At 44.1% G+C, this 27251-nt stretch overlaps 1 protein-coding gene across 1 annotated transcript in view; it reads right to left on the bottom strand.

Annotated features, from left to right (window-relative positions):
- The window catches only part of DOCK2 (dedicator of cytokinesis 2), a 263188-nt gene that overhangs the window by 83469 nt on the left and 152468 nt on the right, over window positions 1–27251 (bottom strand). The window contains exons 28-29 of the mRNA XM_053376513.1: window positions 8819–8917; window positions 1267–1361 (exon numbers count right to left, since the gene is read on the bottom strand). Of these exons, the coding sequence (XP_053232488.1) occupies window positions 1267–1361; window positions 8819–8917 (194 nt within the window). The remainder of the gene's footprint in view (window positions 1–1266; window positions 1362–8818; window positions 8918–27251) is intronic.

Raw genomic sequence — 27251 nt, 5'->3', positions numbered from 1 at the left:
GCTGTCATAAAGATGGGTGCACAAACCATCACATCAGTGTTTTATACCTAAGTATTAGGTACTGTGTGGATATTTTTGAACAAATGTCTTTCACAAGTACATAGCAGTGGTGTTTCTGTTCCAAATACTGATGATGATTCAGAGTACTAAAATAAGAATCCATAACATTAACTTCCATCCCCCCACCTCACCTGACAATAGCTCCACAACCCAGATCCTTCTGAGCTGAATGTTAAGATCAAGGCTGGATGCCCTGATATTGTAGGTGGGTTTGGATCACATTGCTAGCAAAATCTTAGCCTTGTGTTATCTATTCATGCCTTGCTTCGTTTAAAACTTTCAAGATTATGTATGTCCAACATCACCGAGCAGCATGGAAATTCCAGGGCTCGGTTTTCTTTGGAAGGAGGGATCACTTAAAGTGTTTTGTGCTATTTGACTTCATTTACAAATAGGCAAGATGAACATAGGTGGAGGGACAGCTGGACTCCTACAAACAGCAAATTTCATTGCATCACATCAGATCCCTTGAGTAGACACATACCGACACAGATTTACCGTTTTCGGTGTTTGCTAAAAACATTTTTGTTCAGGCAAGCCTACTCAGATATATAAAGTGGACATGTATTTTAATATGTTATTTTATTTTATGATGTATATTTTAAACTGCTGATTTTATTTATTTTTTGAATTTTTTTAAGGTCAACTTATTTTTATCTTCTGAGTTTTCTCAATGATTTTAATGTACATTTCATATTTAAAATAAAGAGAATTAGTGCTGTGTCAAACCCCACTGCCCACTTTAGCAAAAGTCTTTGCACCCTATGAAGGAGGCATCATTTATTCTGCCACTTTTGCAGATATGAGTAAAACTTCCATGCATGTTTGGGACAGAGGTGTGAACAATGTGCCAGCACAGGATGAATTTCGTTTTTTGAAGGTGTTAGTAAAAAGAGTACTCGGTCACCTTCCACTTTTAGTATGGTAAGTGGACACCACCACCTCACCCTGCAATGTTTGCTAAAATTATTTCACTCTCACCTCAGCCTCTTTGAAGGCCACTTTAATCTGCTCACTCTCAACCTCCTAAACTTGTGACCACCAAACAGAAAACAACCTATAATGTGGCCTGGTGGATGACTGGCACCCCCACGCCTATTTCTTCCCCAGCCAGAGGTTCATTCAGTTCTGGTGGGCTGCCAGAGATTGCTGGCTGGCTACGTTTGGCCTAGTATACTGCAAGTCTTCCCTATGGCTTTTGATTACCTGTTCTGCACCATGCTCATGGCCATCCAGTCCAAGGGATAAACATTTTTTCCAATGAGATCTTTGAACATTATGAAGGTTTCCATCAAAAAGTCCTAGGAGGAGGAAAATGTCACTGTGGATTATACTGTTTACACTAAAACAATAACAAACTTCTGAAAAACAGACAGTGATATCTTGCTCCCACATGCTCAAGTTATCATCAGTTATCCCAAAGGCTCTAAAATGAGGTACCTGTCTAGCAATAAAATGCAGCAATGAACAGACGTCATAAAACAAAATCAATGCTAGTATTCTGCTCTTAAGAGACAATTTTCATGACACTAGTATAGAAGTATAACTACAAATGATTAAAACAGAGAATGTCACAGTTGAACATATTCCTCTCAATTTACACCAAGTTCATAAGCAACCAGTTGAAAATATGTAAACCTATGTGTGATGGGATGATGAGCTGCTTGTGCGTAAAATCCTAATCCCTCAGAGTTTGGCTAAGTCCCCAAACCTCTGTCTGTGATGGAGCTCCTTAAACATGACTCCATCAATCGCTCGTTGAATCGGACAGTGGGCGTTTACGGAACTTCTTCCAGCATAAAAGCTCCTTAACGGAAACGCGTCTTCTGGACTCTCGGCGTGACAGTTTCCGCCGAGGAGTGGGTGTCCCTACAGGAGGTCCTGAAATCTCCCCGCTGCTCCCGCTTGAAGTGTCTCTGAGCCCTCCCTCCGACTCACTTTCCCTTGGAACTCCACTTCTCCCCCTGCTGGTCCCCTCCTCCGCTGAATGGTCTCTCTCACCCTCCATGAGCCCTTTCACCTCCTTAGTCTCAGATGGCAGTTCCCTGACATCCACCTCCCCTCCAGGGCCCCCTTCACCCCCTTCCCTCCCCTCCTCTGCGGGAGGCGAGAGAGCAAAACCCCTGAAGGAACCTCCCTCATCTTCCGAAGTTTCGAACACTTCCCTCCACCTTTTGCTGTCTCCGGTTTCCAAGTACTCCTCCTCATCGGAGTCTGTTCCTCCTTCCAACTCCGATTCCCTGAATCCCTCCAGTTCCTCCTCATCGTCGGTGGTGCCAAAGTACTCCCTCCGAAACCTCGCTACTGGCTGAGGTTTCCTGGGGAACCTTTGGTGAAACGTTTCGATCAAGATCTCGTCACGGACCTCCTCTGCCTTCACCCAGGTGTTTTCCGACTCCGGTTCCCCTTCCCACGCGACCAAATACTCCACCTGATTACCCTTCCACCTGGAGTCAATGATTTCCGCCACATGGTTGCGGCTTTCCCTTTCTTCTATGGCTGGCCCCCGTGTGGATACCCCTTCACCTTCCCCCCTGTATGGTGACAGTAATGACCTGTGGAATACTGGGTGCAGTTTCATGTGGTTCGGTAACCGGAGTCTGAACGCCACTGGGTTGACCTGTTGGATGACCTCAAATGGTCCCAATCTTTTGGGTCTCAATTTCTTGCAACCCCCCTTGAACGGCAACCCTTGGGTTGATAGCCAGACCCGACTCCCCACCCTAATTGTTTCACCTTCCCTTCTGCTCTTGTCTGCCTGCCTCTTATATTCTTCCTTGGCCCTTTCTAAGTTGAGTTGGAGTTGACGATGGATCGCTTCCATTTCTTCTACAAAAAGTTCCGCGGCCGGAACACTCCATCTTTCCCCTCCTTCCCCTGGAAACGCCCTGGGGTGGCACCCATAATTAGCCAAAAAGGGGCTCATCCCGGTGGACACATTCTCAGCATTATTGTAAGCAAATTCCGCTAGTGCCAACTTTTCGACCCAATCGTTCTCTCTGTCATTGACATAATACCTCAGGTATTGTTGGAGAATACCGTTTGCTCTCTCCGCCTGCCCATTGGTCTCAGGGTGCCTGGCAGTCGAAAAGTTGACCTCTACGTGCAATAAGCTCATAAGTTTCCTCCAGAATCTGGACGTGAACTGTTTCCCTCTGTCGGAAACCACCCTCAAGGGGGCGCCATGCAGTCTGAAAATATGTTCTACAAACAATTTCGCTGTTTCTTCCGCCGTGACTGCATGTGAGCAAGCTACAAAGTGACCCATCTTAGTTAACAGGTCTACTACGACTAGTATGGCGGTTTTCCCCTGGGATTTGGGCAGATCAGTCATAAAATCTATCGACACCGCCTCCCACGGTCGTTCTGGTGTGGGTAACGGTTCTAATAACCCCGCTGGTGCCCGCCTTTCTCCTTTGGCTCTCTGGCATTGGTCACACCTTCTCACATACTCCCGTACATCCTCCCTCACCTTGGGCCACCAAAACTCCCTGGTCACCAACCACATGGTCTTGTGTTGCCCAAAATGCCCCGCTGTGGGATTGTCGTGCAGCTGTTTGAGTACTCTCCCCCTCAATTCCCCTTCGGGTATATATAGCGCCCCTCTGTAATACAATGCCCCGTTTCTTTCTTCAAAACCCCCGGGGTCTTCTCCCTCTCTCCTTAGACCTCTGAGCTTGTCCTGGGCGTACTCATCATTTACCGTTCCCTCTACCAGTTCTCTTTGCCCCACCCAGGCCGCACCACACACCCAGTGGTCCTCTGGGATAATATGTCTCTCTTCCGGCGCTCCCTCCCCCTCCAAATATTCAGGTTTGCGAGAGAGAGCGTCCGCTCTGATGTTTTCTGGACCTGGCACATAGCAAATTTCAAAATGGAATCTGGAGAACTCCTGGGCCCATCTCACTTGTCGCTGGTTGAGCACCCGTGCCGTTCTCCAATACTCCAAATTCTTGTGGTCCGTACACACTTGCACCTTATGTTGTGCGCCAATTAGTAAGTGTCTCCATCTCCGGAACGCTTCGTGAATGGCGAGTAGTTCTCGGTCATATACCGTGTAGTTCCTCTCGGATTTGTTCAGCTTACGCGAAAAGAAGGCACACGGTCTCCATTCCGACTTATTGCTCCCTGGCTGAAGCAGCACCGCCCCCACCGCCCGGTCTGAGGCATCAGTTTCCACTCTCATGGGTTTTTGTAAATCCACATGCAGGAGCTGTTCTTCCGAAGCGAATGCCCTTTTCAATTCCTCAAAAGCATGCTCCGCCTCCGCCGTCCAAACGAATTTCTTCTTGCTGCTTAGACAGTCCGTGATGGGAGCCGTTAAGTGGGCAAAGTTCTTGATGAATTTACGGTAAAAGTTCCCAAACCCTAAGAACCTTTGCACATCTTTTTTCGTTTTCGGTGTCTTCCATTCCAGCACCGCCTGGACCTTCCCTGGATCCATGGCTAATCCCTTGTCTGATAAGCGGTACCCCAGGAATTCCACCTCCTTGGTGTGGAACTGACACTTCTCCAATTTCACCCACAACTGGTTTGCTTGCAGCTGGCTCAGCACTTCCCTGACATCCTTTACATGCTGCTCCTCATTCTCTGAATATATCAGCACGTCATCGAGGAAGGCCACGCAATTCTTGTAGAGCAAAGGTCCCAGTACGTGGTTCATGAGCGATTGAAAACAGGCGGAGCCTGATTGTAATCCGAATGGCATAACGAGATATTCAAACGCCCCCAAAGGGGTGAACATGGTGGTTTTCCATTCATCCCCCTTCTTTATTCGTATCAGGTTGTATGCTCCTCTCAGGTCCAGTTTCGTGAATATCTTTCCCTTCCTCACCCTGGTCAAAATGTCATCAATCCTGGGCATGGGGAAAGTCACTGGTTCTGACACGGCATTTAGGGCCCGGTAGTCCACGACCAATCTCGGTTTATCCGTGTTTTTTTTGTCCACAAAAAACACTGGGCTCCCCCCCACCGCTCTGGACTCTCTGATGAAGCCCCTCTTCAGGTTTTTATCAATAAACTCCCTTAACTCCTGCATTTCCCTGTCTGACATGGCGTACAGCTTGCCCACGGGGAGCTGGGCCCCAGGGACCAGATTAATTTGGCAGTCAAAGTCTCTGTGCGGTGGTAATTTATCTGCTTCCCTTTCACTGAAGACCTTGCTCAGGTCAGCGTATTGTTTGGGCACCTTCCCTTTGTCCGCCACTTCCGTCCCTGCTAGAGAGGCTTTTGCCCCTTCTGGCACCTTTCCCTCTCTGCAGTGTTCCAGACAATGTGCTGACCCAAAGGAGACCACTCTCTGATGCCAGCCCACTAGCGGGTCATGCAACGCTAGCCAGCTCATTCCCAAAATGACTGGAGCCCCTCCCAGGGTGGCTACATTGAACGCTATCCTCTCAGTGTGCCTGGCCACCCTCATAACCATTGGGACGGTTTGTAGGCTGACTTCTCCTCCCAGCAGCTCCCTCCCATCGATCGTGGTGACCTGCAGGGGGTTGCTTAAAGGGAGTGTCTGTATCTGGTGTTCAGCTGCAAACTCCTTGCTCATAAAATTACAGGAGCTGCCTGAGTCCAGCAGCGCCTTAGTCTTTAGTGGGTATCCGTTTGCCAGCTCTAGCAACACCTCTATTACTAGGGCTGGTCTTGGAGGTTCCGGAGTGGGCACTTTTACTGCTCCTTGGCCTGTCTGCAGTGCCCTGACAGAGGCAGACAGGCGTTGGCTTTTACTGGCTCCTGGACTTCCTCCTCCTTCCCCCCAACAGCTCCAGCCATCCCTTGCCATTCCTTTCTTTGCGGGCAGACTCTGGCAAAGTGACCTGGCTGCTGGCAGAGATAACATTTCTTGGCGCTGTTTCCCTCCTTCTTCCTCCCTTCACTGGGATTTGAAACTGCGCGCGCGCGCGCTGTTCCAACTTCCATCGGCTCTCCTGGCGGGAAACTTGGTTCTGGAATCTCTGGAATGCGGAAATCCCTCCAACGCTCTCCTTTCCCCTCCCGCTTCTCCAAGGCTCTTGCCTCCTGGCGTGCTCCAATGGTCAGCGCTGATTTGGTCAGCTGGTCCATAGACTCCGCCCTGGGCGCCCGGGAAAGTTCATCTTTCACCGCCGAAGAAAGCCCCTCTTCAAAGAGCATTTGAATGGGTTCCGCCGAAAGGTCCCACCCCAATCTATGTATCAACATTGTAAACTCAGTCCAGTACTCACGAACCGATCGGCTCCCCTGTTTGCACGCCATCAATTGTCTGCGCACCAGCCCCTGTTCAATCTCGCTGGAAAACATCAAATCCATGGCGCGAAAAAACTTCCTCGCGTCCTTCAGCATGTCACTATTCCCTGCCATCAGGGGTCTGACCCAATCTCTCGCCCCTCCTTCGAGATGGCCAATCACAAACGCCACTCTCGATGCCTCGTCGGGAAAGTCATTAAACTGCAGTTCAAGAGCATACTGCATCTCTGTCCTAAAGGCTTGGTAGTTCCTGGGGTCCCCCCCAAACTTCTGCACCATTCCTGGCATCTTTCTTGCTAGTGTAGCGCCTTTTGCCTTTTCTGCATCCTGCGCCCTCCTTTCTTCTAGCCTCGCCGTTTGCATTGCTAGCTGGAGTTCCAACACTCTGTACCTTTCTTCCAGGCTTGGACCCTCTCCAGCTCCTGCTGCTGCTCCGGCTCCGGCTGGGTTACTCATGATGCCTCTCTGCACAAGCTGCTTTCAGGGACTGTCCGATTGCTGTGATGGGATGATGAGCTGCTTGTGCGTAAAATCCTAATCCCTCAGAGTTTGGCTAAGTCCCCAAACCTCTGTCTGTGATGGAGCTCCTTAAACATGACTCCATCAATCGCTCGTTGAATCGGACAGTGGGCGTTTACGGAACTTCTTCCAGCATAAAAGCTCCTTAACGGAAACGCGTCTTCTGGACTCTCGGCGTGACAGTTTCCGCCGAGGAGTGGGTGTCCCTACAGGAGGTCCTGAAATCTCCCCGCTGCTCCCGCTTGAAGTGTCTCTGAGCCCTCCCTCCGACTCACTTTCCCTTGGAACTCCACTTCTCCCCCTGCTGGTCCCCTCCTCCGCTGAATGGTCTCTCTCACCCTCCATGAGCCCTTTCACCTCCTTAGTCTCAGATGGCAGTTCCCTGACACTATGTCACCTCATAGTGGTCCATCCACATTATTTCCTATTCTTCACCTAAAACATACAGACTGAGACATCGCATTTGTGTAAACTAATATATACTTCATATCCATTACTGTTATAAGTTTTTTTTAAAAAAAAAAGCCTGGACATCAATACATTTCTGATCTCCCACCCAAGGATTTAAAATACAGCAGAACCCAGCTGATATTTTAAAGATGAATCTAATTGGGATATAGATTCAAAGATATATGTCTAGCAGCAGCTATCTCTGTCTGGTACTAGCATTCAGAGGCTATGGTCAAGGGAATGAGCAAGAACATGGCAAACCTGAGTCAAGACAAGATGGCAGTAAAACTGGAAAGAAATGGCACTGGAAGGGGTAACCGCCAATGACTGATGAAGTCTTTGTAATCCTATCTGATTAGAAAGTACTTTGCAACAACAACATGGGACTTTTTAAGATGCAGAATTGTTACAAGTGCTATCTTCAGACTCTGGCTAATATGAATGTCCTTCCCTGTCCTAGACAAGTCAGACTTCAATATATTTAACCATGCTTCTATAACTGGATTACTGGAAAACTCTCTACATGATGCTGCCCTTGAAGCTAACTTGGAAGCTTTGACTGATACAGAGAATGCTGCTCTACAATTGCTAACACGTACTGGGATGCTATTCTCTCAATCAGGTGGTGTGAAGTGGTAATAGATTCAGACTCTGAATCTATAAGAAGGGCTTGCTGGATCAGGCCAGAGGCCCATCTAGTCCAGCATCCTAACCTCACAGTGGCCAACCAGATGCCCATGGGAAATCTGCAAGCAGGACCTGAGCCTCAGAGCATTCTCCCCTCCTGCCGTTTCCAGCAGCTGGTATTCAGAAGCATTGCTGCATCTGACCACTGATAGCTTTATTCAAGTTGGTAGCCATCACTGCCTCTTGTGTGAGCGAATTCCATAGTTTAATTACCCACTGTGTGAAGAAGTTCTTCCAAGAAAGACTGGAAAACAGTGCCCATCCCAGACTGGCTGTCTAGAAGGCTACAATAGTTGATCATAATATGAGAGGTCCAGCAGGAAATATTTATTGATCAGTTATGTATTCTTACCTTTATAACCCACATTTCCTTTGTCATGGAACCCAAGGCAGTATACATGTGGTTCCTAGCAGTCACTAATCCAGAAGGCCAAGACTTGCTTCAGCAAAGTGTGCCTTCTGTGCTTATTTGTCCCAGCACTGATCATCCACTAAGGTGACCAAGTCCCAAACAAAACCTGCAGTTGCATCAATGCTACGTGTTCAAGCAGCTTGCCCAATAATAACAAATTGGAGGCTAGCCAGAAACTATCCAGTAGGATTGGGTGTCATGACAGCTTTTCAATAAAGACCTCCCCTTGATCTCTCCCCTTGATCTACTCAGTCATGTGATTTTATACTGCTAAAAAGATTGTTTTGGTTTTCCTTTCACAAGGAAATGAAGACTTTTCTGGCAGTAAGTGTGGTGACAGCTATTACTATTACTATTTTTATTTTTATTTTTACAAAAATGTTTTGGACCTTTGATATGAAACTGGTGGAGGTACAAGGTGTGAAGGGGGAAAACTCACTTGCCCTCCTACCCACGATTACTTACCACTAGCTCTGAGCTTGTTCGAAAAGTTTCAATATATGAGGCATAATGTTGGTCATCCATTTGGTTCAAGATTGCTGTCATGCAAGCCACAAAATGACTCTACAAGGGAAAGATAAAGAGATTAGCAATACTGATAAGCACATTTAGGTTGAGCCGCATGAAGAAGCAGAAGAATACATTTATATTATGTGGCGCCAAAATGTACTTAAAATGTTTAGGAAGTTAGACATATAAAATCATAGTTGATCATAAATCTGATGGCAGGCAAGGGAAGAAGTGCTTCTGATTATGCTGCATAAGTGGCAATTTACAAAGATCTCTGCCACTTGGAATGAGTTGTCTTCTTGAAAAACTGGAGGTGTTTGACTACAGACACATATCTATCAGCCAAAACCGATAAATTTAACATTGTCTTAAAATCCCTTAAATAGATTAAAATTTTTCAGAATTTTGTAGAGCAATAATTATAGGAAGGGAAGACTATTTCCCCAGAGAAAAATCCCTATTTATGCAATTCCTTTAAATGCATTTTCTTTTTGAATTGTTGATTGGGTAACACGGACACTATGTTGGCAGGCAAAAAACCCAGGCAACACCAAAAAGAAAAGAAAGTAATTTTAAGTTTTGCTGTGCAGATAACCTGGTGGAAAACCATTAATAGCCATTTCGGAAAATTAAGTCAGACGTGGTGGGGGCATGGGACTCTGATAGATTCTATGAATTTTCTGTATGTCAACTATTATGGAGGTATTTTCCAAATTCCTGAAGTATATGACTTGTATTCCTGTGTGACATGCTTATTACACCTCATATGTGTGTTCGGCTTTTTAAAAGAGTCCTTTGAACGACAGTCCTAAGCACATTTCACTTTCAGGTTAGCTGAACTGAAATCAAGACTTCTTACTTCTCTAATTAATGGGTTTAGAACTGTCCAAAGGCATTATTAGAAACTCCAGGTTTCTTCCGGCTACATGTGGCTATAGGGATGGAGGGGGAAAACAAATCAGTATGCATTTAAGGCTGAATTTATCTAATTTGCTCTTTCTGAAACTATATGTGAACCAAGATACAGCTATCCTTCAAAATTCACAATTATCTGAATTTTTCAATACAGTTATCCAACCAATATTCAGAAAAGTGCATATATCATCACCATTATATTAGGTGTAAGAGTGCATAAGAATGAAGATATTCATGAAAATAGCTTACAAAAATGCACCATATTAGGGTAACTTGCCTGCTAAAGAACGTTACTCATAAAGAATGAGTGCATGTTACTCATAACGACATATAAAAATGTATTTCTCAGGAGAAAATTGCACTAAAATGCTGATGAATTTTAATGAGCATTTAAAAATAAATAAATCACAAATTGCTGCAAAATGTTGGGAACTGAAATTAAGATTGGGAAAATGAGAAACTTGGAGAACTGAAACTGACAGCGCCTTTCATCCCTATATGGATACAAAATGCTATGAAAGTTTCTTGCTGCCATAATTTTTTTTTTAAAAAAACAGCAGTTTGTTGATAATTCTGAGTTGTTGCTAGGAAGCAATGCTTGTGCATGTGCACACACACAACCCAAAGTTGGATGTGTCCATCAATCGGATCGGATTCATATCAAACTTATTAGATCAGTTTGTTCGTGCTTCCAACGATTGTTCAAGCTTCTCGGTCAGAAGTTCATTTCACATATACAGCTACCCTGAGAAATCTGATTTTACCCTGTGATTTGTTTATGGTGACAAATTCAGCAAGGTCACACATCACTGTAAACTATCTGCAGTTTGACATACTCAACCATTTTGTCTACCACTTAAAGCAAGGAAAGAAGCCTCTTTAACTTCAGGTTACAGCCACTAGAGGTCTTTTTTACTTTCATATGGTAGCTTCTGTTCAGTTGGTGCTGCTTTTTTTTATTTATTCCTACGTGAGCAGACCCAGTACACTTCTGGCATATAAACAGTGAAAATTACAACATAAACGATTACTTATTCCTGCTTTTGGAGTAACATTTCTGCTACTCAGAGTTTTGGCTATCTGTAGGAGTCTAAAAGGAGATATTTCCAGCAGGTAATCACAGATCTTTCAGGTAAGGATTCGTGTGGCTTTTGTTACTGATCCTCTTCCTAATAGTAAATGCTTGTGTTTTGTTTTCTGTCTTCATGCTATGGTAGTTTACTTTTACGAGAGCAAATGTTCTGGAGAGCATGTGTATATGAAAAATGTCAGCTGCCTGCACAGAACATCGTGCTAAAATTATAATTGCATTGAGACAAGCTTTGCTATCCAAATGTCCTGATTTTGATTTTGGGGGTGGAGGGTGGGGGATCAGAGCTAGTAGAAACCAGAAAGTAATCTATATGCAAGGATGCTGTGCAGTTTTGATCTCTTTAATAATATGTGAAATATGTTCTGAATGTATCTCTTCATTCCCAAATGATTTTCAGTAACCTCTTGTGGCGTAAGCAGCATCACTAATAGCCTTTAGGCAGAGGTACCTTGCAACTGAATCAAAATGATTTTAGAAATGTTAATCTAACTTTTAAAAATGCAGCTTGCTGTGGATTGTAGCATTATATGTTCACTGTAGCCCTGCATGTGTGCATAGACTTATCAACTGCAAATGGGAACAGTGTGAACTAACAGATGACATGCTTTGTTTTATGAAAACATTTCTGCTACCAGTGGGCTAAATTTATGGTTCTGCTACTTGAATCAGTCATCAATGGGTACTACAGATGGGACAGATTATAGTAAGTTTGCTGCTGAAAAGTCTTACTTCATCATGCCATGCCTGTACAGTAACTTTATAATCAACCGACCCTCAATTTGTTTCCCTGTTTGAGAGATTCTTAATATTACAATTAACCATCTCCCATTTAGTTCTGAAATCTACCCCTAATCATCTGAACAGCATCCAATCAAGGAACTGCATGAGCCCAGATTTCCAGGTAGAAAGGCTTGTTTCCAAGTTACCAAGAATCTCTGAAATATATTTTCCAAAACATCAAAACTTGAGCATACTTCAGGACTGCACAATTCAAACAGCGAAACTAGGAAATAGATGTAAGCAAATCTACCTTGTGTAAAAACAACAGCCTCAAGATTGGGCTCATTGGATGCTTTTGTACACTATAGTAAACTGCCCCCTCCCTTACCAGAGCACCCTTTTCTTTTTGTCATCAGTGGTTATAACTGAAGATAAAGGCACTTTGTGCAAACACAGCCAATAACCAATTGTGATGTGCACCATGTTGTGTTTTTAGACAGAGAAATGAGACTGTTGATACCAATAAGCGTAATGAATAAATAACTAGGAGCCAAGGCAATGAAGTTGTTCAAGTGGAATCCTGACATGTCATTTCAGCTACACTTAGCCTTGTTAAAAATGTGTCTAATGATGAATCACTGCGCTGATATGCATGATTGAAACTAGGTCAAACATGTGTAAAAATAAGTGTAATCACAGCAAACACTTGACTGATGAGGGAGCACTTAACAGAATGTTAAAAGGAATAAGTCTGTTTGGAAGACACAATGCTATTTCCAATAGAAGCAATCAATAATGTGCATAAATTTCATGGCTGCGTGCACAGCAATGTCTCACCATCTGACTGTAACCATAAACTTTAAGCAAAACAACGTCCATTAAGGAAATTGGCTGACAATATTTGAAAAAATGAAATACAGACACTTTTTTGGCTGGTGAGGAAATAATGACAGGGTGGGTGTTACTGAATTTATATCTATTAGCACAATAAAAAAGATGAAACTAGATGTCAAAGGAAAATGAGATACTCTTCTAGTAAATGTTCAAAGTCCTCTGACAGCAAAGAAATTATGATAAAATGATTCATTAGACTCTGAAAAAATGTAATAAAGAACTGAGTGGCCTTAATGCATAATACTGTGAAGCGTCGGCTACAGAAATGTAATATTGTACTGTGTAGAATTTAAAATAAAATAAATAGAAGTGACAACTTATCCTTATCAGAAGGAGGAACATACCTTGGTAAACTATACAAATAGATGGCTAAATTAATATATCATTATCCCTAAGAGTTTGATATGTAATTTTGATAGATTGGCAGGGGGGCAGGGCGGGAAAATACCACAGGCTCCACAAAAAGAGATGGCAAACTTCAGCACCTAGCAACCAAAATCTCATCATACTTTACAACACCAGATGGTGACAGGTTGCCGTAGTAACTTCAAACAACATAAGAAAGCCACATAAATAAAAGAAAAGCTCTAAAAGAAGCAGGAGGAGTTAGGACACTGTGACTAATAAAGCTATTTGTCAACACTGCTCTAGCATGGTTAACCTTTGGTGCCCTTAGCAGACATTTGTGATCTTAGTAGTGTGTGGATGGCTTCCCAGACACCCTCAACACATGACACCCTATTAGCAAAAGGGAGGTGTAAGTGTCCTACTTTCCCAACAGTGGAGTAGCTATGGTGGGGGAGGGGCTGAATAAGCAAAGCAGTAGCTTCAGAGATCAGTGAACCGCAAGTAGAACTGCCTGTGCTGACATAGGAAGTTTCATGTCTGGGATCCCCCAACCCCTGGGCATGTGTGTAGGAGATTGACTTGTGCAAAATAAGCAGAAAGTGCATGCTAGAACACATCACATATATAATATGAACCAGTAATCGTAAAAGCTTCTTTGTTGAGACAGCAGGAGGTCCACAGTCAGCAACTTTTGGCTTTTGCCGTTGTGCTTGATAAAAACTTCTGTGCAGCCATTAATGTTATTTCCATAGTAAAATCAGCATACACAGTGCTTTATAGAGTAACAATCAAAAGACAGATCCCCGATTCCATAATTTAGAATCTATTGTGTATGGTCACTGCAGAACTATAAAAAGGCCACTAAGAATGTCAGGGGGTGGCACTGTGGGTTAAACCACAGAGCCTAGGGCTTGCTGATCAGAAGATTGGCGGTTCGAATCCCAGTGACGGGGTGAGCTCCCGTTGCTCGGTCCCTACTCTTCCCAACCTAGCAGTTCGAAAGCACCTCAAAGTGCAAGTAGATAAATAGGTACCGCTCTGGCAGGAAGCTAAATTGTGTTTCCATGCGCTGCTCTGGTTCGCCAGAAGCATCTTAGTCATGCTGGCCACACGACCCAGAAGCTGTCTGCAGACAAACGCCGGCTCCCTTGGCCAGTAAAGCAAGATGAGCGCCGCAACCTCAGAGTCGTCCGCGACTGGACTTAATGGTCAAGGGTCCCTTTACCTTTTAAGAATGTCAGAGGTTTGGAGTAAAAAATGAAGAAGAGGAGGCAAGCACACTTTCCCCAACTGATCATATACTTATGCATAAAAGCTTAACTTTGTGTCTGCAGGAAAAATGTGAAATGAATCTGGAATAGCAGTTTTGTTAATTAGACAGCATAGTTTTGAAATAAAAATAATAGGGTTTTTCCACAACTGCAGTGTAATCCTATACACGTATATGAAGAAGTAGCCAGATAAGTGGGTAGAGGACTGAAGACTAGTTAGTTGTACTTAATCAATACAATTAAGTTAATCAGTTATTTTGACAGGAACTAAGTACAGCTTACGGAATCTGGCTCCAATCCATTGAAAACAATATGATCTCTTCCTTCATGCCAAAGAAGCCAAGAATATTCGTGTAATACAAATGTTGGCAATCCGCTATTGTACACCAATTTTAATTGTGTTCACTTAATGTAACGAGAATGTGGAAACTCAGCCATCTTCTTCATGTTTGTCACAGCTTACTGGCATACATTCCACAATAATCAACTCCATCACCTTCGAGATCTATTCTTTCATGTGCGTATGCTTCATGTCTTATAGTTCACTAGAGCTGTCTTCTTGTCTTTCATAGGTGACTGGAGTGTAGGCCATGCTGCCCCATCTGCACATCTTACTGACAGCTTCATGTTTTAGATTGAAAAAATGAGGTCTGCTGCCTTGGCCCACTATTTGCTTTACATTCTAGGGACATTAGGCTTAGCAGAATTTAAGAGGATAGAAATCTACCTGCTGGACTTATTTATGGGGAAACCTAAGATATATAATTTTGAATGAACATGAGAAGGGAGTCGTAGCAGCTGGCGTTCTGCAGTTTAAAAAGGCTGCTATGGCTTATAAAATTAGGGTGCTATTCTTCCATGCTGTATCACCCTAGTAACCAAAATATTAATGCAAGCAATTCCCCTAATGTTGTTACACTAATCTGAGCCCAAATCACTGTTAGGGGCATTTCCCCCAGTTTTTAATAATAAACTGTATTCCCCATGATCTTTGCATGTTTACTTCTGTCCCCATGTGCTTTCTCAGATGAAAATTTTTCAGTAAAGAAATATGAGTGTAGCTATTCATTCAGCCATGTTCTTAGTTGCACTGTGCTACATGAAGCTGAATAGATAATTCACCTGTTACATGCTATAGTGTAGCTTGATTTTCATGCATTGTGCAGACAACTGCATACTCACAATTTGCAAGCATTCAGAGGAGTCACTGATGTTACAAAATGCAGTGGTACCTTGGTTCGCAAACTTAATCCGTTCCGGAACTCCATTCCAAAACCAAGGCACAGTTTCCCATAGAAAGTAATGCAAAATGGATTAATCTGTTCCAGACTTTTAAAAACAACCCCTTAAACAGCAATTTAACATGGATTTTACTATCTAACAAGACCATTGATCCATAAAATGAAAGCAATAAACAATGTACTGCAGTCACACAATCAATCAATCAGTAGCTGAACTGGGTTCCACACAGTCACAAAAACAAAATGAAAAAAGCTGCAAAAACAAAAACGCAAAATAAATAGCAAAAACAGACAGACGTCAGCGTAACACTCAAATCAGAAGCATAACACTCAAAGTGGAACACGTCCAGCTTCCGAAAAAAGTTCGCAAACCAGAACACTTACTTACGGGTTTGCAGTGTTTGGGTTCCAATTGTTTGAATACCAAGGTGTCTGAGAACCAAGGTACCACTGTAGTGAAGTTTAAGAGGTGTTTTTACATGGAGCCAGTCAGCTAGACTTGGACACGGTGATGTGTTGCTCTTAGAGTTAGCATATGTTTCTATGGCATTAGTAGACATGCAAAGAAACTTTTTTTAACATTATGATTTGATGGATCTGCAAAGTTACAGCTGCTGTTAAAAATGGGAAGCAGCAATTATATCAGAAAAGGGGAACAAGTGGCCTTCCATCCACGACCTGATTGTGGATGGAGGATTTGACCTGGCATGTGTGACAGAGACCTGGTTGGATGAAGCAGATGGGCCTGTCCTTGCCGCTGCTTGCCCACCAGGTTTCTCTTACGCACAGCAACCCAGGTCATGTGGGCGGGGAGGGGGGGTTGCAGTGATTTTTAGGAAGTCATTAGTCTGCACCAGGCGTCCTATTGGGAAGACCCAGTTTTCTGAGTGCATGTTCTGGAAGTTGGGCAATAGGGGCAGTACAGGATTCCTACTGGTGTACCGACCTCCCCGCTGCACCAAGGATTCCCTGCCCGAGCTGCTTCAGGTCGTGGCGGATATGCTCCTGGAGACACCTAGCTTGGTTGTCCTGGGGGATTTTAACATCCATGCCGACACGACCTTACAAGGGGCCGCTCGGGACTTCGTGGAAAGCATGGCCTCCATGGGGCTGTCCCTGAATAAGTTTGGCCCAACTCATAGCCGTGGACATGCCTTAGACTTGGTGTTCACCTCTATGGATGTTGGTGATCTGACACTAACTAAAAGCGAAACAAAAGAAGTGCCATGGTCAGATCACTTCCTGGTGCAACTGGACTTCTCCGCAACCCTTCCCCTCTGCAGGGAGGTGGGACCGATTCGGATGGTCCACCCCCGCCACTTAATGGATCCAATTGGCTTCCAGAGAGTGGTAGGGGATGCTTTATCCCAAGCTGATGGCCTTTCAGCTGATTCCCTGGTGGCACGCTGGAATGCGGAGTTAACCAGGGCTATTGACTGTCTGGCTCCGAAGCGCCCTCTCTGATTGCATGGAGCCCGGACAGCCCCGTGGTTTTCCCCGGAGCTGAGGGTGATGAAACAATCGTTGAGACGGCTAGAGCGCCGGTGGCGGAAAACTCATTCTGAATCAGACCGGACACGGGTTAGAGCTCAACGTCGAGCCTACCAAGTGGCAATGGCGACGGCGAAGAGGGCCTTCTTCGCCGCCTCCATTGCATCTGCAGAAAACAGCAGCAGGAGACTTTTTCAAGTGGTTCGCAATCTATCGGAACCACCTGTACCACCGGGGCCTGGTAGGGACCCCAAGATCTCCTGCAATGCTTTTGCAAAGTTTTTTGCAGATAAAATCGCTCAGATTCAGAAGGAGGTAGACTCCACCGTGGGAGCAGGGCCAGGGCGGGAGAGTGCTAGAGTTCTGTCTGGTCCTGTTACATGGGATCAATTCCAATCTGTTACCTCCGAGGATGTGGACAGGCTGCTTGGACAAGTGAAACCGACCACCTGTCTCCTTGATCCTTGCCCATCCTGGCTGATAAAAGCAAGCCGGGAAGGGCTGGGCGATGGGCTCTGCGGGGTGGTGAATGCTTCCCTCTGTGAGGGAGCCTTCCCAGACCCGCTGAAAGAGGCGGTCATTAAACCGCTTCTTAAAAAAACATCTTTAGACCCGGCCAATTTGGCCAACTATCGCCCAGTCTCAAATCTGCCATTCTTGGGCAAGGTGATTGAGCGGGTGGTTGCTGAACAACTCCAAGCACGCCTGGAGGAAACGGACCATTTGGATCCCTTCCAATCAGGGTTCAGGCCTCACCATGGGACTGAAACTGCCTTGGTCGCGCTGGTTGATGATCTCCGGCGGGCTAGGGACAAAGGTGAGAGCTGTTTCCTAGTTCTGCTGGATCTCTCAGCGGCCTTTGACACCATCGACCATAACATCCTTCTGGACCGTCTAGAGGGGCTGGGAGCTGGGGGCACTGTCATACAGTGGTTCCGCTCCTTCCTCCTGGGCCGTGTCCAGAAAGTGGTGGTGGGGGATGAGTGTTCAGACCCCTGGGCTCTCACTTGTGGGGTGCCTCAGGGTTCTGTCCTCTCCCCCATGCTTTTTAATATCTATATGAAGCCGCTGGGAGAGATCATCAGGGGGTTTGGACTGGGTGTTCATCAGTATGCAGATGACACCCAGCTCTACCTCTCCTTTAAATCAGAACCAGTGAAGGCGGTGAAGGTCCTGTGTGAGTGCCTGGACGCGGTTGGAGGATGGATGGCGGCTAACAGATTGAGGTTGAATCCTGACAAGACAGAAGTACTGTTTTTGGGGGACAGGGAGCGGGTTGGTGTGGGGGATTCCCTGGTCTTGAATGGGGTAACTGTGCCCCTGAAGGACCAGGTGCGCAGCCTGGGAGTCATTTTGGACTCACAGCTGTCCATGGAGGCGCAGGTTAACTCTGTGTCCAGGGCAGCTGTCTACCAGCTCCACCTGGTACGCAGGCTAAGACCCTGCCTGCCCGCGAACTGTCTCGCCAGAGTGGTGCATGCTCTAGTTATCTCACGCTTGGACTACTGCAACGCGCTCTACGTGGGGCTACCTTTGAAGGTGACCCGGAAACTGCAATTAATCCAGAATGCGGCAGCTAGACTGGTGACTGGGAGTGGCCGCCGGGACCACATAACACCGGTTCTGAGAGATCTGCATTGGCTCCCAGTACGTTTCCGAGCACGATTCAAAGTGTTGGTGCTGACCTTTAAAGCCCTAAACGGCCTCGGTCCTGTATACCTGAAGGAGCGTCTCCACCCCCATCGTTCAGCCCGGACACTGAGATCCAGCGCCGAGGGCCTTCTGGCGGTTCCCTCATTGCGAGAAGTGAGGCTACAGGGAACCAGACAGAGGGCCTTCTCGGTAGTGGCGCCCGCCCTGTGGAACGCCCTCCCATCAGATGTCAAAGAGATAAATAATTACCTGACATTCAGAAGACATCTTAAGGCAGCCCTGTTCAGGGAAGTTTTTAATATGTAACGCTGTACTGGTTTTAACACTGATTGGGAGCCGCCCAGAGTGGCTGGGGAAACTCAGCCAGATGGGCGGGGTATAAATAATAAATTATTATTATTATTATATTCCAGATGTTATTGGACTCTTAACTCCCTTCAATCCCAGCAAGCATGGCCAATGGTCAGGGATGATGGAAGCTGTTGTCCAAGAAATCTAGAGTGCCACAGATTCTCTTTCCTTGCATTGGATCCTCTAGTTCAGCGGTTCTCAACCTGTGGGTCCCCAGATGTTGTTGGACTACAACTCCCATCATCCCTGAGCTCTGGCCTTGCTAGCTAGGGGTGATGGGAGTTGTAGTTCAACAACATCTGGGGACCCACAGGTTGATAAAGGCTGCTCTTAGTTGGTCCTATCCAACAGAAGGTTGTCACCCGCAATACCGAATTTATTGCTGTGAGCTGCAAGAATCAAGAGGATCAAGGCAGGAAACTACTTTTTATTTGATAACTTGAAGGAGGGTTGGCAATTTCTTGGCTTCAGCATGACCTGCACCCTATTTAAACAATGATTATTTTAACTTGTGACACATTGTTTCAAGATAGCTAAGACTGACATAAATTCAACATGCGCTGAACTCAAGTTGTTACTGTAGGGGTTTTTTGTAGTTGTTGACTGCTATGAGGTGAGGTGAAGCAGCTGGCACTGGTGGAGAAATGGTACTGGCACCAGCACCCCTTAGAACTCGTTTTCATTGCCAATTTGTGCCGCTGCTGCAAAACCTATGTAGGGGATGCGACGGCAAGGCAGGGCAGCACTTCTCATTTCACCTCAAGCAGCAAAATGGGACATGTTGCCCCTGGTCCATGCTGAGTTCAGCAAGGGATGTCTGATAATTTTAATCTTTGTAAACCTGACCAGCACTTCTAGGGGCAGGTAAAAAATTAGCTTTTCATATCTGTGACACAGGATAATGTTGTGACAGACTTGTATGCAACTAACATGACTGTATCAATGGATCTACCCAAGAATGACTTACTCAGATATAATGCTTATTTTGAGAGACAATCGTCATCTAAATGCATACTAGAACACATATTTATAAAATTTATCACAAAATCAGTACATTATGAATTTAAGGTACAACAAAACAAGCTGAGTTTTCAACCATGCTATTAAAAATTACTAGTCACATGGAGGGTTTATAGAACTACTGGTACAAAGATTCACTGTTTCCCATTAGTTAAATCAGTACTATTAAGTCATATGCTGCCCAATTCTATCCATATTTATTCAAAAGCAAGTCCAGGGTTGCCCCCCCCCCCCGCATGAGGTGAGCCCAGGCAGCCGCCTCAGGTGGTGGAAGCTCATGAGACAGCACCCCTGCCCATCCTGCCCCCTCTGCCCCCAGTAGAAAAGCGGTGCTGGAAGTGGTGGTGGTTTCTGGTGAGATCTCACTGAAATCTCATGCCATCTGCAAGATCTTGCTGCTGCTGCAGCTTCGCACACACCACCACGCAACCCAGGTGAGGGAGGGTGGGGGTGACATGGCAGTGGCAGCAACACTTTTGCCTCAGGGAGCGAAATGGGATACACTGCCCCTGAGCAAGTCACATCGATTTCAATGGATTTTACTCCCAACCACTTTTGCACAAAATTAAAGCCTAGCAGCACAATCTTAATCATGTCTACTTAGAAATAAGTCCTATTGAATTGAGTGGGGTTGCTTCTTAAACCTTCTAAAATATATATTTTTCTTGCTAGATGCTTGTTGTGTTTATAGTACAATATGTAATTAATCCCATCATTCATTTATTTGAAGTTTTGCTTATGAATGGCTCTTTCCCTGCTGCAAATCTTCCTGTTTTTATTATAAACTTTCATGAGGCTCCACAAAGAATCTGCTAGGAGTAATAGAAGAAGTGACTGTTAATAATAGGAAATATAACTTGTGTTTCTAATTCTTGTGCTAAGTGTGAAATAACTTGCTTCTTGGCATACTGCAAAACTCTACCCCAAACTAGATAAACGTTGCTAAAATGTAGTAACAAAATGAAACACAACATGAGCATTTTTCAGGATCAAAGGTCACAAGAAATCCATAAATTTAAACTTCAATTTCCTGCATTGTATCCATTCAAACTGGAAGTCATAACTTGTGCAAATGTAAAATCCAACTTGCCTTTTTATACACTTATTTTTGTGTTCACTTGCTATACTATCACTGTGAGTGTCAACAGGTGTAGTTCATTTAACAATGAGGATGAGGGGAAAATTTGGAAGGGGAAATGAAAAAAAAAAGGTAATGGAAAGCAGAATGGCATACAAAAGCAGCATATATCCAAATGGAATTACTTTCTCCCGTAAAGGATTCCTTGTCATTCAGAGAAATGTTCAGCCATGTGGTGTGCTTTTCTGCAACATTGCCGGAACTACTGCAGAGAAAACTTCTTAAGGTTGCAATCCTATAACCACTTACCTGAGAGAAAGCCCTGCTGAATTCAGTGGGACTTACTTCTGAATAGGGATGTACTATAATGCTACAAAACTATTCAAACTTACTTGGGAGTAAACTTTATTTACTTCAGTAGGATTTACTTTTGAAAAAGCATGCATTTCTTATGATTGCCCACCTTCCACTTCAGATGTCAGCAGTAATAATAATAATAATAATAATAATAATAATAATAATAGTTTATTTTTTATACCCCGCACATCTGGCTGGGTTTCCCCAGCCACTCTGGGCGGCTCCCAATCGAATGTTAAAAACACAGCATTAAACATTAAAAACTTTAACTTATACTATAATATTATAGAATCAGCTTATTCAAACCGGCATATTGTCTTTTCACTTTTATGCTACTTTGAGTGTTTTTTAGCCAAATACCTTTTGCTTAATAGTAATGGCTGCACAATGAGTCTATTCTGCTTGTTGTTTATGGCTGAACAAATGCTGAACTGATTGATGCCTGGGAATGGAAACAAAGTGGATGAGGTCCAATAAAATAAATCTCAGTATTGATAAGATGGAGATACTTTTGGCGGTCCTTGAATCAACACTTCCAGAACACTCATACATGAACTTTGTGAATGCTTCTCTGATTCTGTGGAAAAAGCACTACTGAACTGTTCTAGAGACAGCGCTGAAGTGAGGTAAAAAGGTAAAGGGACCCCTGACCATTAGGTCCAGTCTTGACCGACTCTGGGGTTGCACGCTCATCTCACTCTATAGGCCGAGGGAGCCGGCGTTTGTCCGCAGACAGCTTCTGGGTCATGTGGCCAGCATGACTAAGACGCTTCTGGCGAACCAGAGCAGCGCACGGAAACGCCGTTTACCTTCCCGCCAGAGCAGTACCTATTTATCTACTTGCACTTTGACATGCTTTCGAACTGCTAGGTTGGCAGGAGCAGGGACCGAACAACGGGAGCTCACCCCGTTGCGGGGATTTGAACCGCCGACCTTCTGATCGGCAAGTCCTATGCTCTGTGGTTTAACCCACAGCGCCAAGTGAGGTAGAACCACATAAAAGAGGCAACCTACAACACAGCTGTGTGCTCTTTGGACAAAAGAGAGGCTGGTATCAAGGACATGGAGCTTCTTATCACTGCAAAGTGTGTGGTTCTTGTGAACTACAAGTGTGCACCCTCAGAGAAAATACTTGCTGCACTGAGAAAGGCAAGGACCAATGCCCAGAGGATTGCCAGACAATATGCCAATGGCTACTGCCTTAAGCTGTGTCAAAACATTCAACTTGCTGCTGATAGTGGCAATACTCACAAAATGTATGAAAGCATGAAGAAAGCCTTCGGACCAACAGTCAGAAAAACTGCACTGCTGAAAACCTTGTTTGGAGAGACCATCAGTGATTGCAGTAAGTAGATTAAGCAATGGTCAATGCACTACCAAGAACTGTACTCGTGGAAAAACATGGTCTTTGACACAGCAATTGACAGCATTCAGACTCTACCTGTCTTGGAAGAACTGGATGTTCCTCCCTCCCTTGACAAGCTAAAGAATGCCAGCAACTTTTAGGCATTTGGTAAACCCAAACATAGGACAAAATGCTAAAAGCTGGCTTCAACTCCTCCCTCATGATGCATCTCCATGGCCTTCTCTTGCAGTGCTGGGAAACAGGATCCGTGCCACAAGACATGTGCAACTCCAGCATTATGACCCTTTACAAGAAATGCTGAGTACTGAGGAGAAAGCCTTCACCCATGTAGTTCTCAGCACACTGTGACTCAGGATAAACCCTGTCAGCAAGTGAGACTTCCTGCTGACAGTGGCAATATTCGCAAAACGTACAAAGGCATGAATAAAGCCTTTGAACCAATGGTCAGAAAAACTGTTCCCCCTTGTCATGGTTTGACCACCACCTGGTAAAATTTGGACTAGCAGTGACTAGCAGTTTGGGTGCAAGGTGCCATTGGTACATTAGTGATAAAGGTACATTAGTGACCCCTGACAGTTAAGTCCAGTTGCAAACGACTCTGGGGTTGCTCATCTCGCTTTACTGGCCGAGGGAGCCGACGTTTGTCCGCAGACAGTTTTTCCGGGTCATGTGGCCAGCATGACTAAGCCACTTCTGACGAACCAGAGCAGCGCACGGAAACACCATTTACCTTCCCACCAGAGCGGTACCTATTTATCTACTTGCACTTTGACATGCTTTCGAACTGCTAGGTGGGCAGAAGCTGGGACCGAGAAATGGGAGCTCACCCTGTCGCGGGGATTCGAACCGCTGACCTTCCAATCGGCAAGCCCTAGGCTCTGTGGTTTAATCCACAGCGCCACCCGCATCCTAAGCTCTATTCCTTCATATCATCTGAATCTGGAGAGACCATGTGAATCCTGAACTGCTGCTTAGGTGCAGTGGTGGAATGAATGAGGGAGCTTGAATCCTGACAGGATGAAGACACTGTGGGTGAATGGTTCCAATTTTGTGAATTGCCTGCCTTCCCCTGAAGGTATGCAATTTGGGGATGCTCCTGGATCCAGCTTTGTCGCTGGAGGCCCAGGTAGCCACAGTGACTAGAAGCACTTTTTAATAAGTGCAATCTTAGGAACTGGCACTGTTACAAGTGCCACATAATATTTGTTCCATACTTGGAAGAAATCATTTTTGTGTGTGTGGGCGCACTTACACTTTGGAACTCCCTGCCTATTGTCATCAAGCAGACTGCTTCATTGTACTCTTTTTGGCACCTGCCTATTGGTTTAGACAGCCTATCCAAACACACAGATGTTGATGCGTTTTAATCTTTTTTAAGCTACTGTTGATTTTAACCATCTTTTGAATTTTCTCAATTCCTCCCTTTACCCTTTTTATTTGCATTTTTTAATGTTTTATTTTATACCACACAAAGATGGATTTAAATACGTTTGTTAATTAATAAAGAAATATAAATCAGCTTCAATGATAGCAACTAAAGATCCAAAGTAGTGAGTTCCTCTATGGAAGCAAGGAACTGTGCTCATAGGTAATGCCAGTGATGGAAGAATTATGGGAGGGGAATAAAGACAGAAAAGACTAATTTAGCATGCAAGGTTGTAGCTATTTCAAGATGCTTCTGACAAACTAGCATCAACACTTACACAATCATATGAGGGATCTATGACCGAGTTTGACCTTCAAGCCTTAAAATAGTTTTTTTGTGTGTGCTGCAGACAGAGATGGAAGGAGCCAGAGGCTGGGAAGCTTTGAATCAAACCAGACAAACAACAGCAGGAGATTCAAGGGTGTACCTGGCTAGAAGGAAAGGGTTTAGCCTCATCATTAATGACTTCTTTTTCCTGACATACAAACAGTCCCTACAGATTTAGATTTGTGCAATAGCTCCTAGATATCAGGACAAGGCAGAAGTTAGCAAGTGAAGGTATATATCACTTAGGCAATTTGTGCTAAGAAAATGTACACCTCTAGCCAAGGAGAAAAAATACACAATACTCTTAATGCATAGACTGGGTAACTGTGGCACACAAGCTGCAATACAAATGCCATTCCATTGACTTTGAAAATTGTAGTTCCCAATTAGATTTCATTAGTCAGCCAAGTAATTTGCGCAATGTGAGTGCTCATCAGTATATTTCTGTTCACATCAGGGACAGCTCAAATATTATATTATGTTTAAAGAATAGTACTTTCCCCTTAAAGTATGAGGCCTCTAATGATGCCAGGCAGCTAATAGTATGATTTTTTAAATTTTTTTAATTTCAGGGATTTTCAAACTGGTACATAATACTCAGTAACACATTTTTTGCTCATGTTCTGTAGAACAACATTTATTGAATTGCTCTTTATATATTAAGATGTGAACTGGGATGCAAAGTGGTTTTTATATCATTTCACTTCAATAAAGTACACACAACAGTATGGCTTCTAGCTCTGCCAGTTCCGGTTGCCAGAGGGCAATTATGGATTGCCACTGGTAGCCAGGAGATTAGCTAATTACAAGCCTATGATATCTTCCCGCATGCATAAATGTCTAAGTATATGGTAACAACCATATTATTGTTTATAAAACTTTAGCAGTGTTATTATCACTGAGACCAAACAGATTATTGCTTCTAGGGTACTTCAGTTGACATATAGTGAAATAGAAGAATCATATAATTTGACTGAAGAAAATAAATATTAGGCAAGCAAAGAAGAAACAATAATCTTTAAAGACAATAACGTATATTCTGGCATACAGTATGCATTACACAAATGAACTTGGCAGGGCAACCCTCGGCTTTTAATCTTTTGAAAAGAGCCTGGGCTTTGCAATAGCATTATGCAGGGATTTGAATTAAATTTATTGAGTAGAGTTTCTTTACAACTCTACTGTGATTTAGCAGGATGCCCTTCTCAAAAAGATTATCTTGCAGAATGTTTGACAGAAGGTACAATCAGCTTTTATCACTATCGGAAAGGTTTTCATTTCCCATATTACACTGCACAATGGGCACTCATTTTAGGAATTCTTAATATGGAATGTCAATGAACTCTATTGCTTCCATCATTCTTAGAGCCAGCTCGTGACAATTTGTACCCCAGAATCTGTTTCAATGCCATGGAGAATGCTGCAGTCCATCCAGAATTTCTGCTACAGCTGCCAAAGCTAGCATCCACTGCAATATTGCAGAGGATGCTGGGATGCATTGCTCACATCACACAGCATATTGGGTTTCCTTGGCAACCTTACTCAGCACTATTTATTTGTTTATTTATTTATTTAGTCACTTTATCTTGCCCAGGGCAACCCAAAGTGACTTACAACCCAACAATAAACCCCACAAAGATACATTAAAACCAAGAGGAAAAAGAAATACACTAAAAACATCCCACCAATTTCTAAAAAGCCACAGATAGTTGAAGCCAAAGTCCTGGGTTATACAGGAAAGTTTTTGCCTGCTGCCTAAAGAAATGTAACAAAGGCACAAGGTGAGTCCTCCTGAAGAGAGCATTCCACAAATGGGGAGCCACTGCAGAAAAGGCCCGTTCTTTTGCTGCAACCCTCCAGACCTCTTGTGGAGGGGCACATAAAGAAGGGCTTCAAATGATGAGTGCAGGCCATGGGTCAGTTCATATGGGGAGAGGCAGTCCTTGAGGTACTGCGGTCCTGAACCATTTAAGACTTTATAGGTCAAAACTAGCACTCTGAATTGGGCCCAGAAACTAATCGGCAGTCAGTGCAGTCAGGCCAGGATTTGTGTTATATGCTCAAACTGTTTCACCTAGTGAGCAGCCTGACCACTGAATTCTGCACCAGCTAAAGATTCTGAACCATCTTCAGGGACATCCTCTTGTATAACACATTGCATTAATATAACCAAGAGGTTACCAGAGCATAGATGACATAAGTTAGTTTGCTGTGGCTCACTCCAGGATAGCCCAATCTGGGCCAGAGTGTACTGCTCCTAAAAATACGTCATCCATATATGCAATAGGAGATTTGTAATCTGCAAGGTTGTGTAAATCCATGTAGAAACTCATCTCAAAGAGCTTTGCCTGGAGTGCATTTTGTAGCAATTGAAGACCAATTCAAACAAGATGCAGAGTTCCAAATAGTCTGTTGTTGCATTTAAAGAGTTAACAAATGCATATCTTATATATTAGTGATCCATGGTCCAGAGGGAAACCATGCTGGCAAACAAATGCTGCATGCATAGGAGCTACCCCGCATGTTAAGTCCCCTGTAAAGTTACAACCAGTCCATGTGAAATCTAGCATATGCAACTGGTTTATGCAAGTTAAGACAGATCAAATCATCACAGTACAAATACTTAAAACTGACATAAATATTAGTTTGTTCTAACTACATGATCCAGTTTAAAGTTGAGTCTTTGGGTTTCAATGCCATGCAGGTTTACTTGCGGGATAAGTCTGCTTCTTCCACTGGATAAATGATACACTATTAATTGTCTATGCAGGGGCCAAGCCCTTGATGTGATCATGGATTTTAATTTCATTTTTAATGAACATTTCACTTGAGCGGTG

Source organism: Podarcis raffonei, chromosome 2 (genome assembly GCF_027172205.1).
Source record: "Podarcis raffonei isolate rPodRaf1 chromosome 2, rPodRaf1.pri, whole genome shotgun sequence".
NCBI lineage: Eukaryota > Metazoa > Chordata > Lepidosauria > Squamata > Lacertidae > Podarcis > Podarcis raffonei.
Note: the sequence above shows the minus strand (reverse complement) of the source record. Positions and strands in the feature narration are given on the sequence as shown.